Source organism: Lepisosteus oculatus, chromosome 18, assembly GCF_040954835.1.
Source record: "Lepisosteus oculatus isolate fLepOcu1 chromosome 18, fLepOcu1.hap2, whole genome shotgun sequence".
Lineage (NCBI taxonomy): Eukaryota > Metazoa > Chordata > Actinopteri > Semionotiformes > Lepisosteidae > Lepisosteus > Lepisosteus oculatus.
In genome coordinates, this window is record NC_090713.1 from 18,225,767 (window position 1) to 18,239,613 (window position 13,847).

General features: G+C 37.5%; 1 protein-coding gene across 1 annotated transcript in view; it reads left to right on the forward strand.

Moving 5' to 3' along the window:
- Positions 1-9,986, forward strand: part of LOC138224029 (interferon-induced protein 44-like) — a 48,262-nt gene extending 38,276 nt beyond the window's left edge. The window contains exons 9-10 of the mRNA XM_069180278.1: positions 8,905-9,005; positions 9,626-9,986. Of these exons, the coding sequence (XP_069036379.1) occupies positions 8,905-9,005; positions 9,626-9,808 (284 nt within the window). The 3' untranslated portion in view covers positions 9,809-9,986. The remainder of the gene's footprint in view (positions 1-8,904; positions 9,006-9,625) is intronic.
- Positions 9,987-13,847: the final 3,861 nt, after the last annotated feature.

The window sequence follows — 13,847 nt, forward strand, 5'->3', positions numbered from 1 at the left end:
GTAGGGTGGCTTGTGGGTAGATTACCTTACCGGGGGTTTGTACCGCACATTTTGAATGGCTGCATCTGTATATTGAATTTTACAACTAAAGGGAAATTTTAGTAGCATAAAAAGAAGAGGAGCATTATGCATCTGAAGGTCATAAACGATATTAATTTATGAACATAAACATATTACTGTACGTAAACTCTACTTTATATAGCTGGTCTTGATACAGATGCAGCCATTTAAAATGAGCGGGGTACGCCATGGTAAAACGCGGTGAGCGTGTCGCATCACAATGCGTCATAGCCTGTCACATCGCGTCATACCACATAATACCGCAGTAAAATAATAGCATCTGGAATCATCACCAGGTGGAGCTAATAAAGCTTAACTCTCATGTACAGCATTTGAGCTGTCAGCAGAAAACACCAGGTTTCAAATCCCAATCACTGCTGAGGGACAATCTTTATTCAATTAAGAATTTAATTTAATTAAAAATTAAACATTAAAAAGTTGGCATATTTTATGAAAGCAAGATTGCTCAGTTGGACAAAAGTACATAGCCTACCACCTTTATCATAAATATTTTAATTATGCAGAAATATCTTATGCATCACAGTATTTACCGAAGATATTACTAATAGTATTAATAATGAATGACCTTGGAAAAGCTGTAAACTCAAAGTATTACCCTGGTCCACATTCTTTGTAACCGTCTTTGAAAACGAAAATACTTTCTTTTTTCATTGACAAAAAGTAACACCACAGCATTTCGTTGGTCTGATCATGCATTCGTTTCTAATGATACAAAGTAAGTCTTGAGAATCTCCGATTCACCATGCCTTTCACATGCTCATAAAAGAAATTAATTTAGGAACATAAACATATTACTGTACGTAAACTGTACTGTATATGGCTGGTCTTGGTAGTTTAAAGAAAAAATACACACCAGTATTCCATTTCTCCGTAAACATTTTAAACATTAAAGTCTTACATGTTATTATTTCAGAAACGTTTTTACATGCTCCTTCTGACCATATTATTGTACGTTTATGTACTTTGTGAAAAGTGATCGTTTTAACCTTTTCTGCAAATATGCTCGTTATCAGAGTAAACAAAAGCATACTTTTAGAATTTGATTTAGGAAATATAATATGGATTCGTGCATCTAAATAAATTAATAACGGTATAACTATATCCATGTACTGTAGCACAAACAGAAGTATTAGACTTTCCATTGCTATGTGTGTAGCTGTCACTTGACTGGCCTTGGTGGTGTGACAGCTCAAGTGACTGATTTATAACCCTGAGGTTGGGTGTTCCACCCAGCTGTCACCATGAGTTTTCTTTTAACAAATAAACATTTCTTTGAAAAACTAAAATAGCAAATATTATTGGCATTATATTGACATTTTTATATTTCTAAATATCACAACATGTTCTGTATGTACACAGCGGTACCGCAGGGTGTAGGGTGCAAATCGAAAGCCCTACATTAATATTGTGTATTTGCCTGGGGCTGCGTGGTTTTCGCATCTCTCTTTCTCTGTGCTGAATTTCACTCCACTCTCTGAGTCTGTGTCCACATTGTTTGTAAACAAACCGGTTTTACAGGTATTTTCAACTTAGAATGGGGCGAGCTTTCCATGAAAGACACTCCACCTTCCCCCACGGACACATGTTTTCTTAGAAAAACAGATTCACAACACGAAGCGTGCATCAGTCTTCTGTATTAAAACATTGGTTTGAACACCATGGGAGCTGTTTTTAATAAGCTGCTGAGTAAAGAATAGGAATATTCCTGCTGTCAGCAGTATTGTGTATATAGTTGACCCTTACCTGAATGAAAACAGGACATAAAGAAAGGGTTTCAGAAATCAAACAAAGCTTTATTCCTGTGCTTACAGTTTGGGTTATGCTGTTATGCTTCCTATGCTGATATATGGGTTTTTCGCACAAAGCCGTATTGAACAGTATTTCTCGCGTTGTGAACGTGTGTACACAGCGGTCCCCCCGAGTTCCAGTTAGTGTGTAATTACACATCAATGAAAAGAGAATTAGCTCACTGATTTTTTGAGTTTTACGTGGAGGCTGTGAACATTTTCACAAGTCGTGGTCTTTAAAATGCATTTGGTTTGAAGGCTTTCTGTTTCCCTTGCGAAGATATGAACAAAAGAAGCGTGGTAAAAAAATGGCTTCAAAATGAAGCTGTGTCACTCTTCTGTGCTTAGTGCTTAGTGCTTACTCTGCTTAGTGTGTAAAACACTTGCAGCATTGTGGGTGCTGTGGTTTAAATGCTATTGGCTTGTGAACAGCAGTGAAGGCTGTGAAAACAGTAACCTGTCCCCACACACCCTGCCCCCACTGCAATTAGAATATACACAAAGCACTGAAGTTTTTAAGGTAGATGATCAGGTGTTAACTGGAGTAAAGTTAGCTTGAAGTTCAAGAATGATTTTGGCATGTGTGTAGCTTTTTCACAAAACCTCCTAGAGTTACCAAAACGCTTGCTGTGTGTACAAAGTACATTGTTACTGTTTTCACAGCCTGTTAAATAAACACAGCCAAATTGAAACGCTTGGAGTTTGTAATGTAAGGGCGCTGTGAACGAGTTAAACTTCAATGCAGGAAAAATACTGATTCTTATGGAAGCCCGTTTCCACCAGGGAGTAAAGAAAAACATGCTAGGGAGTAAAAAAAAAAGCTATGGTATTCTCTCCGATGCAGTGCAGTTAAAAAAAATATATCTGATGCTGTTCCTAAATTAATATCATTTATGACCATCAGACGCTTTATGCTCCTTTTCTTTTTTCCAATGGATTGAACAGGGAGAGGCATTTCATTATGTATTTTTCACTGATGAAACAACAGTGGCTCTGGAACAGTTTTCAACCATGTCGTTTTATAAAAAGGGGAGATATGTGAACAAGAAAAACCCAAAATATCCACCGAAGTATAGCCTATTCTGCTCTGATAAGAGTAGAGGGGGTGGAAAGTTGTCTTTAAAATGCATTTGGTTTGAAGGCTTTCTGTTTCCCTTGCTAAGTTATGGACATGCGTGGTAAAAAAAAATGGCATAAAAATGACAAAGTGAAGGCTGTGAAAACATTCACAATGTACTTTATACACAAAGCAAGTGTTCTCACAACTCTAAGAGGTTTTGTGAAAATGCTACAGGCGTGCCAGAATCGTTTTTGAACTTCTAGCTGACTTGACCGACCCCGGTTTTCATTTTCAGATTGTGAATCAAAAAAGGCATTTAATAAACATGCATTTGTGATTTTAATCAAAATGGGGTTAGACCATTAGACATGCAATACACTTCCTCGTGATCATCTTAGAATCTTTGTGTAAGCTTTAAGTTTTTTTTTTACTTTTTAATTATACACTTGAAACACTTGAATTTTGTAAATGCAACACACATTCCGTACAGATACAGTACAACCACATTCTCCTGTCTTCCCATGGTGTAAAACGAATTAGCAGGTGATTGAGATAAAAATGCATCGCCCATTGAGTGGAATGTTCTCATTTGTTCTCAGATATAAAAAGAGGTGATAATTCTTAACAATTCCGTGTCGCATTAACTAACTCTTCAGTTTATTCTGCCAGACAGTACATGAATATAATTATATCATTATTAATTTGTTTAGGTACGCGATTCCATATTATATTCCCTGTTAATCAAATTCTAAAAGTATGCGTTTGTTTAATCCAATAACGAGCGAATTCACAGAAAAGGTTCACAAAGTATATAATCTTATTATGGTCAGAAGGAGCACGTAAAAACGTTTCCGAAATAACCACATGTAAGACTTTGATCCTTAAAATGTTTAGGGAGAAATGGAATACGGATGTGTATTTTTTCTTTAAACTTTAAGACCAGCAATATACAGTACAGTTTACATAATATTTTCATGTTCCTAAATTAATATATTTTATGAGCATGCGAAAGGTATGGTGAATCGGAGATTCTCAAGACTTACTTTGTGTGATTGGAAATGAATATGTGATCGGATCAACTAAATACTAGTTACTTTTTGTCAATGAAAAAATAAAGTTTTAATAAAGACGATTACAAAGAATGTGGACCAGGGTAATACTTTGAGTTTACAGCTTGTCCAACGTCATTCATTATTAATACAATTAGTGATATCTTCGGTAAAGACTGAGAGCAGGAACATTCCTATTCTTTACTCAGCAACTTATTAAAAACAGCAGCCACGGTTTTTTACACAGAAGAGTGACACAGCTTCGCCTTGTGAATCTGTTTTTCCATGTTTACAAAGAAAGTGGAATACAGTAATACTACCTGCTATATAGATACATATTTTCTAGATATTTAGATCCTTAAATTAATATAATTATTTATTTCTTTTGATACATGATTCCATACTATATTCCCTATTATAAAACGAATAATTCCGGTCCTGAAATCTGATTGGCTGATACACATTCGAAGCCGTGCTATATTCTCTAATATACGCACACCCCGGAATTTTGACTTCACTGAGTGATAAAGAAATTTTAAAGACTACTTCTTAGCGTAAATAAAAAAGCTTGGATTCTCATGTATCTGATATCTTTTTCTGCTGTCTTTGTTGCGCTCTTGAGGATCCTTGTGATATTTTGAGCTCTCGTTGAATGATAAGTGTCGCATAGTTTAAGTCATTTTCATTCTTAGAAATTATGAAACACCCAGTTTAAAGCAAGGGAGTTTTTATGTCTGTTATAGTAAAAGAAAATTCCTGACGAACTAGGGATTGGACACTTTTTCAGTGCTTGTACAATCGATGGAAATGTTCAAATAAATGTGCTAAAGAAATAAACAAAAAACAAATCATTTATTCCTTTATCATATTGGCTAGCTAATGTCCTCTCTTTGCTAATTACTTGTGGCTGTGTTTCTGCGTTACGTAGCAACGAGGGACTATATTCTCAGGTGGAGGAATGTAAACAGCTTAATTTTCATGTTAAATAAATTAAAAAAATTAAAATTCATTCTATACAGAAATCGCATATTTGGGGACCGTTTTATAAAACTTTTATGCTTAAAATGTTTAGGGAGAAATGGAATACTGGTCTGTATTTTTTCTTTAAATTACCAAGACCAGCCATATACAGTACAGTTTACATACAGCAATATGTTTATGTTCCTAAATTAATATCTTTTATGAGCATGTGAAGGACATGGTGAATAGGAGATTCTCAAGACTTACTTTGTATGATTGGAAACGAATACATGTTCGGATCAATGAAAAGCTGTGGTGTTACTTTTTGTCAATGAATAAAATAAAGTCTTTTTGTTTACAAAGACAGTTACAAAGAATGTGGACCAATGTAATACTTTGAGTTTATAGCTTGTCCAAGGTCATTCATTATTAGTAATATCTTCGGTAAAGACTTTGATGCATAAAATATTTCTGCATCATTAAAATATTTATGATAAAGGTGGTAGGTTGTGTACTTTTGTCCAACTAAGCAATCTTGCTTTCATAAAATATACCAATTTTTTTTTAATATATGACGATTAACATACTGTAATACAGTTTAAATTTAAAAGTCTAAAGAGTATACAACTTAAATTCTTAATTGAATAAAGATAGTCCCTCAGCAGTGATCAGGATTCAAAACCTAATGTTTTCTGGTGACAGCTCTAATGCTGTACAGGAGAGGTTAAGCTTTATTACCTCCACCTGCCGGTTTTACAAGGTGATTCCGGATACTATTAACATAATCTAATTTGCATATGGTAGGATGCGGTATACTGTGACACGCCCACTGTGTTATACCGCAGCATACCGCACTTGTTTTGAATGGCTGCATCTGTATACTCGATATAGAGACCATCACAGCTGTAGCTCATCAAACCCTCAATTCACTACACCTATGTTTTCCCAAACTGGCTGACAGCCTAGAGCTCATTGTAAAAACACTCAAGGACTCAATGAACACACAGCTTTTTAAACAAATATGTGTAACATTCAAATGCTGAAAATGCATTCTATGTATTTCTAATTGATCAGACTTAAGCTAACATGATTTTATCTCTCAGATAGTTAACACTTACAAGTAAAAAAAATATTGTATTTGGCTGCCTGTGATTAATATACTTTTTGTTACAATTTGTCAAACAGTTATCTCTCCCATGGAACCGCTTACAGGAATGCCTTGTTTTATTGCTCAATAGTGACTTTAAGGAGGGATAAGCTCACCCTCAGATTGGTATAGATTCTCTTGTAGAGCTCATTATAGGACACACAATGTATAGATCTGACAGGCAGGTGTCAGAGTTAGAGAGTAAATGCAAACTGAAATGAGTAACAACAGACAATTCAATTTAATCTGACTGGGCATAAAACAGCAACTAGCTATTCAATTTAAAAAATAAATTAAGATTCTTTAAAAGATTTACGCCAAAGTACAAGTACAAGTACCTTTTTAGAGCTTGAATAATAATAAATGTTGTTCAAGACATTCATTTGCAGAAACAACAGTGGATTTAATGAAAGCCTCTAGTATCATAGAAGATACAATATAAACAAAGAATTTGAGAGCATTTTTAAGTATTATTAAATCAGGCTCATATATGCAATCTGCACAAATTAGCAAAAGACGACTGCTCTTTGGCTGTATAGTAATTACGAAAGACATTAATAAAGTTTTGGGTCACACTGACTGCAATCACTGCACAGCAATAATTCAGAATTCACCACTACAGGAGCCCTCAGTGCTCACTCACTCCTGGAGGTAGGTACCTTGCTCATAGCCATCACAGCTGTTAAAGCTAAAGGGTCCTGTCTAAAAGGATAGTTTTAAAATTACTTTGCTGTGGTCATCAACCTAAACTGAATTTAAACCCTGGAGAGTTGTAATGACACATGGACAGTTTTGTGGCCAAGAGAAGAAATAAAACAGAGATGAGGATTGTAGTGTGCTCTCACGAGGCACCAGTTCTGTAGGGTTTGGGCATTTACTGGGACAATTATGAATTGTAGCAGTAAATCACAAAATGATTCTTTTAATGGCTTTAGAATCCAACCATGCGATATAACTCGCACACACACAGGTACTAATACACGAGGATACATTTATTAATACATAGAATATGCATGTAAACCTAACAGATCTTATCGAGAGGGTTATCAGAATACAAAAGGTATATATTCAATCAGTTACGAAGAGTTACATATATCAAGAAAACATACATTCAGTATATCATTCATTTAGACTGTTTCGTAATTGAACTTGGTTACAACTTCTACATTAGATACTCAAAACAAGTACATAACTCTTAGGAATTAAATTGATATCAACTGGTTGGGATAACAATTGAATTCTTGAGCTGTAATGCATTGAAGTTGAATACTCATCCAATCTCTGGGGATTCAGATCTCCTGCGGGCTCTCTGGGTCCGTGCCAGGCTGTATTGTGCGGCTTGCGACGGTGTGCTGCTGATGCTCACTGACCGGCTAGTTAGTGTTGGCTTTAACTAGCAAAGTTTGTGCACAGGAGAAAAGATACTGTGGGTCAGCAAGTCAGGAAGAAGACCGGTTCGTTCCTGATGAAGCGCTAGTTCTGGATAGTGATTCAGCTGTCCACAGTTCCGACCTGTTCAGCAGGCTTGCTGCTGATGCTAACCTTGGGTGGATCCTTTGGTTACGCGCTGGCCACCTCCGCTCTCGACTCTTAGAACAAAGGAAAGTTCTGGCACTCGGACACACTGGCCGTTCCGTGGTTGTCCGGGCTGAGTCTCAGGATAGTCAGGAGGTGCGCTGCGAGAATGTCCTGCCCTTGGGAGCCTTCTGCTCCTGGAATACTCATTTAGAATTCTCCTACTGGAATAGTCCCTAGAATAGTCTCCTACAGGCTCTCTGTGTTGCCTCTTTTTACCTGGAGGAACTTCAGCTCATTCATTGGCTGAAAGTTCCATGGGCATCAGAGTCCCACGTGGGTTACTCGGCCCTACCAGTCCCTGATTGGTTGATCAAGGTGAGATATGAGTCACTTACTCCTGACACTTAGGAATGCAGTCCAGATGTCCATCTGGCACTCCCTAGACAGATAGGCGCCAATGGGTGACTATTGATCATGATAGCCAGGCTTAGCTAAGTGCATCCCCATTTGGGAGCTGTCCCTTATCAAAAGAAAACATCTTTAAATCAGCCTGCATGAATAGCTTCTCTGTGGCTGCACCACAGAGATGAACAGAGAGATGGGGCCTCATTTGGGAAAGCACAGCAACACTTAATTCTGTCTTATTAACAAGCATTGCCGCTACAGGATATTAGGTCTTACAATACAAAAAATAGCACCTACCATTTACACATATGCACCAAATAATTCTACACCTGATCAATGCTGTAATAAATTGGGAACTTCCATTCAGCACTATTAAACTGCTTGGTAAAATACAGATTCACAACAACATCTAAAACATTGTCAAATAAAATTGTGAGAAAAACTCTAAAATATATAATAATATCAATGACGGATTATTTTCTCCATCAGTGTGAAATGATGAAAGTAAAACACAACACAACGCAATCTAAATGGTACAGACAAAACTTTCACTACATCTGAAAAACAAAATTAAAACGTATAAAAGTTTTAAAGATCCCAAATAAAAGAGAGGTTTGTTCCAATAATTCTGAATGAATAGTATTTCATGACAAGTATAGCCTTACATTACCCCAAGAATATGATCCACTACACCTGATAGACTAATCCGAGGAATATTCTAAAGCTGAATTAGTGAAGTACAAAAATACAGTGCATAAAATCAAATTGCCTGGAAGAAGCTCAGAAATAATAGTCAATAATAGCTCCACCTTTGCCATTTCCCTGCCTCTGAAATCTTAACTTCTGCATAACGAAGGTTTGATAAAAAAACAAATTTATTTTGTTTTGTTTCTGCAGATATTCCCCAGGTTGTGCTGTTAACTAAGGTGGATAAAGCCTGTCCATTGGTAGGAAAAGATGTCAGGAATGTGTACAGGAGTAAATACATCAAATCACAGGTGAGTTTAAACTTTGCTATTTAATATTAATATATTACTGTCTCAAGTTACACTTTAATAAAGAGAATGCAAACCTGACCTTAATATTCAAGAAATACTCCTTCAAGGTTTGTACCTTATTAAAATATTGTAATCAGCTTAAATTACTTTTGCTGATTTGCTTCATAATCAGTCGCCATCTAGGCTCCGGCTGGAAGGAGACAGTAAGAGCTCTGAAGTTAAGGGATCTTGTTAGAGTCTAACGGCCTCTGAGACTCTCAGTGAGGTATAGTAGGCTTGAAGATTATGCAGGAGATGCATTACTGAGGTGGGTCTTGGGTCTGAGACAAGCAGGTTGCAGCCTCTTTGCTTGGCCCAGTAATTTAGAAATGTGTTGTTGAGGAACTGAAGCATCTTCTCACAAAAGAAAGGAGAACAGAGTCTGGAGAGCACAGGCTGTGTCACTAGTCTCCCTGCATACCAAGATCTGCAGACACACAGGCATTCACTGGGACATTTGACATTAATAGACATTAGATTCTTTGATGTTTACAGTATGTCTGCAATGTTTAAAGTACAATTAAATTCCTTGGACTTGTATGTTATATTTAATCAATCATCTGTCTTTCTTTATATTTCAGATAGAGAGGTTTCATCAGATATCGGGCATTCCTGTAAACTGCATTCTTCCCGTGAAGAACTACAGTGAGGAAATCAGCCTGAATGATGACATTGATGTCCTGGCCCTGACAGCACTGCTGCAGATACTCAGATTTGCAAATGGACACTTACTAAACTTGACGCAAATGGGATATAAGAAATAAAGTTGTAAAGTATTAATAACTATGCACTATATTTTAGAAATTTCGCTGATGCATATCTAAATTAACAGCTAAATTAACTCAATTTTGTTTTTTGTTTTTCTGATATTCTCATATATTTTTTAGAAATTTGACAAGGGAAAAATGCCTCTGTATAAGAATATGAACAGAAAAAATAATAAAAATCACCTAATGCTAATATGAATTAAATCATTCATGAGGTTCTGCTTTACTCCAAGATATAAAGTAGCCGATACTGTATATCATTTTATCAAGCAGCCCACTGAAGCTGGCCTGGCCAGTACCTGGACCTCAGAAAGCTAGGTTGCTGCTGAAAGAGGTGTTAATGGGACCAGGAGAGAGCACTCCTTGAGCCCTTGAAACCATGTACCCCTTGAAAACATGAATTAGGATCCCATGCAATTCGAAAAAGAAAGTACCCATTTCTCCACCTTCAAGATCTTTTTATAACATTACTCTTATAATACTTACATCAATGGTGCTCAGGTCCTTACAATTACTTTTTAATTCCAGTGTAACTTGTCTCCTGAGGCTATTTCAAAACTTAAAGTACAGCCCCAGTGGCATCAAGCCAGCAGAGCATGGATGGGATCATCAGCTGTTCCTTTGTCTTTCTATGTGGGAGTTATGATTCCACTGTCATACAGTTAAATATTCAATGCCTGGAGAATTCAGTTGCTATCCTGATACATGCTGATATCAATTTAATTAAAGTATCAGTTACTTAGGCGTATCTGAATTTGAGCATGTTAGTGAGACAGTCTAACAAGTTGGTGTAACCAATATTATATTAAATGCACAATACAACAGATGCAGCCATTCAAAGTGCGCAGCACAAACACGTACCGCAGGCATTCGGCTACATCATCGTGCGTCATCAAGATTAAAATGTCTTTACTGTGCCCATTTTAGTATTGAATATTTATATGGAATTTTACCACTGAAGGGAAATGTTAGTAGCTGAGCATTAAAAGAATAGGAGCATAAAGTGTGTGAAGGCCATAAACGATATTAATTTTAGAACATAAACATACAGTATTACAGTATGTAAACTGTATATGGCTGGTCTCGGTACTTTAAAGAAAAAACACACACAAGTATTCAATTTCTCCCTAAACATTTTAAGCATCGAAGTCTTTAACGTGAAATAACGTGTATAAAAAGTTGTAGTTTTAAGCTTTTCTGCAAATACGTTCGATACCGGAGTAAATAAGAATACTTCTTGAATTTGATTAATAGGGAATATAATATGGAGTCGCGTATCTAAAGAAATTAATAATGGTATAATTATATTCATGTACTGCAACACAATAGTATACGCTGTACAATGTCTATTGATTCAGGTGGGTAGCTGCGTCAGCATGCGTAGGCTGCAAAGGAACAAGTAATAGGTTTATTTCATGCTGAAAAAAAGAAGAAAGAGAACACAACGTTTCGTCCGTGGAGCCTTCTTCAGGTGTGAGAGAGACAGGGTAGTAGGCAAAGGTAAAGTAGCGGGAGAACAAAGGTTGGGATGGAGGAGGAGTGAGAGGCGGGAGCAGGGGACAGAAAGAGAGGTCAATCAAGAGGTGTGAAGTCAGAATGGGTGCAGAGAGGTTTGAAATGAAACTTCCAATGAACGGAGAAAATTTAAAAGAACAGTAGTCTGTTGTTAAGAGAAGGGAGAATGTGTGATCCTAGCTGCAGAATAATTTTGGTTTCGGTGGTCTTCCTGATGTATGAGTTCGGAACACCATCTTTGAGAACACAGACGGAGAGATTAGAGTGGTCGTGGTCATCAGAGGTGAAATGAGAAACAATGGGCTTGGAGAAATCTTTAATCTTCACAGCCCTGACGTGTTCTCTGAAGCGGTCTCCAAATCTCCTTCCTGTTTCTCCAATGTAGATGGCTGGGCATTTACTGCAAGAGATACAGTAAATAAGGTTGCTGGAGGTACAAGATGGTGTCTGGGTGATCCGGAATTGTCCTGAGGGGCCTTGAATGAGTGTGGTGGTGGATGTGTACTTGCAGGTGATACAGCGAGCTGTGTTGCAAGGGAAAGTGCCTGGTGTGGATGGTTGTTGAGGGTGGTCAAGGGAGCTGTGAACAAAGAGGTTACGCAGATTAGGTGGTCGACAATATGAGATGATAGGGCGATCAGAAAAGAGGGCCCCAATGGAGGGATAATCCTGTAGGATGGAAAAGTTCTGGTTAATGGTCCTGGGGATAGGAAGTGTGTTAGGGTGGTAAGGAAGCACCAAAGGAATGCGGTTGTTATGGCAGGAGTTCCTGATTGGGTTGATGGTACGGGGGGTGTTTTTGGCTCGGGCAAGGGCCCTGTCAATCACACTGCTGGGGTATTACAAACCCACGGATTCACACAGCTACCTCCTGTACAGCTCATTTCAACCCAACCACACTAAAAACTCTCTTCCTTTTTCACAGTTCCTTAGGTTACGACAATTATGCAGCAACGACATCGACTTCGAGAACCAAACCCTCGAAATGTACTCATTTTTCATCTACAGTGTGATTGACAGGGCCCTTGCCTGAGCCAAAAACACCCCTCGGACCATCAACCCAATCAGGAACTCCCGCCGTAACATTCGCATTCCTTTGGTGCTTCCTTACCACCCTAACACACTTCCTATCCCCAGGACCATTAACCAGAACTTTTCCATCCTACAGGATGATCCCTCCATTGGGGCCCTCTTTTCTGATCGCCCTATCATCTCATATCGTCGACCACCTAATCTGCGTAAAAAAATTTCTCCATTCATTGGAAGTTTCATTTCACACCTCTCTGCACCCATTCTGACTTCACACCTCTTGATTGGCCTCTCTTTCTGTCCCCTGCTCCCGCCTCTCACTCCTCCCTCCCAACCTTTGTTTTCCCGCTACTTTACCTTTGCCTACTGCCCTGTCTCTCTCACACCTGAAGAAGGCTCCACGGTTGAAACGTTGTGTTCTCTTTCTTCTTTTTTTCAGCATGGAATAAACCTATTACTTATCAATTATTAATCTCTAGTAAAATCAGTTCGCCAACCTCCTTGGTAAAACTGTGTTCATCTTCACCAGCCAAGGCCCGTCTTGACACATGACCTAGAAACGGAGAATCGACTTTATTGATGTAACTAGACTTTCCAGCCTTGATCTGCCCAGTTATCATGATTCTTATTTGTTTTACTTTGTGTCTTGGTGTTAAGGTCCTTATTTCTTTCATCAGTCTTTCTTTCTCCCTGCAAACAAGAAAGAACACATCACACAACAAAGGAAAAAAAAATAATCCTAGAAGGATGTATGACCATGTTTCTACACTATTTATTTGTTAGATATGCACTGTTGAAACTACAGATGCAGCCATTCAAAAGAAGTGGGGTACGCTGTGGTATAATGCGGTGGGTTTGTCGCATCAAAATGCGGTATAACTCGTCATTTCGCGTCACACTGCAAATTACCGTATGCAAATTAGATTATGTTAATAGTATCCTGAATCATCTTGTAAAACCGCCAGAAGGAGCTAATAAAGCTTAACCTTTCATGTACAGCATTTGAGCATTTAAATTTAAACTGTGTACTACAGCATGTTAATCATCAGTCATTAAAAAGTTGGTATATTTTATGAAAGCAAGATTGCTCAGTTGGGCAAAAGTACACAACCTACCTTTATCATAAATATTTTAATTATGCAGAAATATTTTATGCGTCAAAGTCTTTACTGAAGATATTACTAATAGTATTAATGATGAATGACCTTGGACAAGCTGAAAACTCAAAGTATTACCCTGGTCCACATTCTTTGTAACCATCTTTGTAAACGAAAAGACTATTTTTTCAATGACAAAAATTAATACCACAGCTTTTCGTTGATCCGATCACGTATTTGTTTCCAATCATACAAAGTAAGTTTTGAGAATCTCCAATTCACCATGCCTTTCAGATGCTCATAAACTATATTAATTTAGGAACATAAACATATTATGTAAACTGTATATTGCTGGTACTGGTAGTTTAAAGAAAAAAATACACACCAGTATTCCA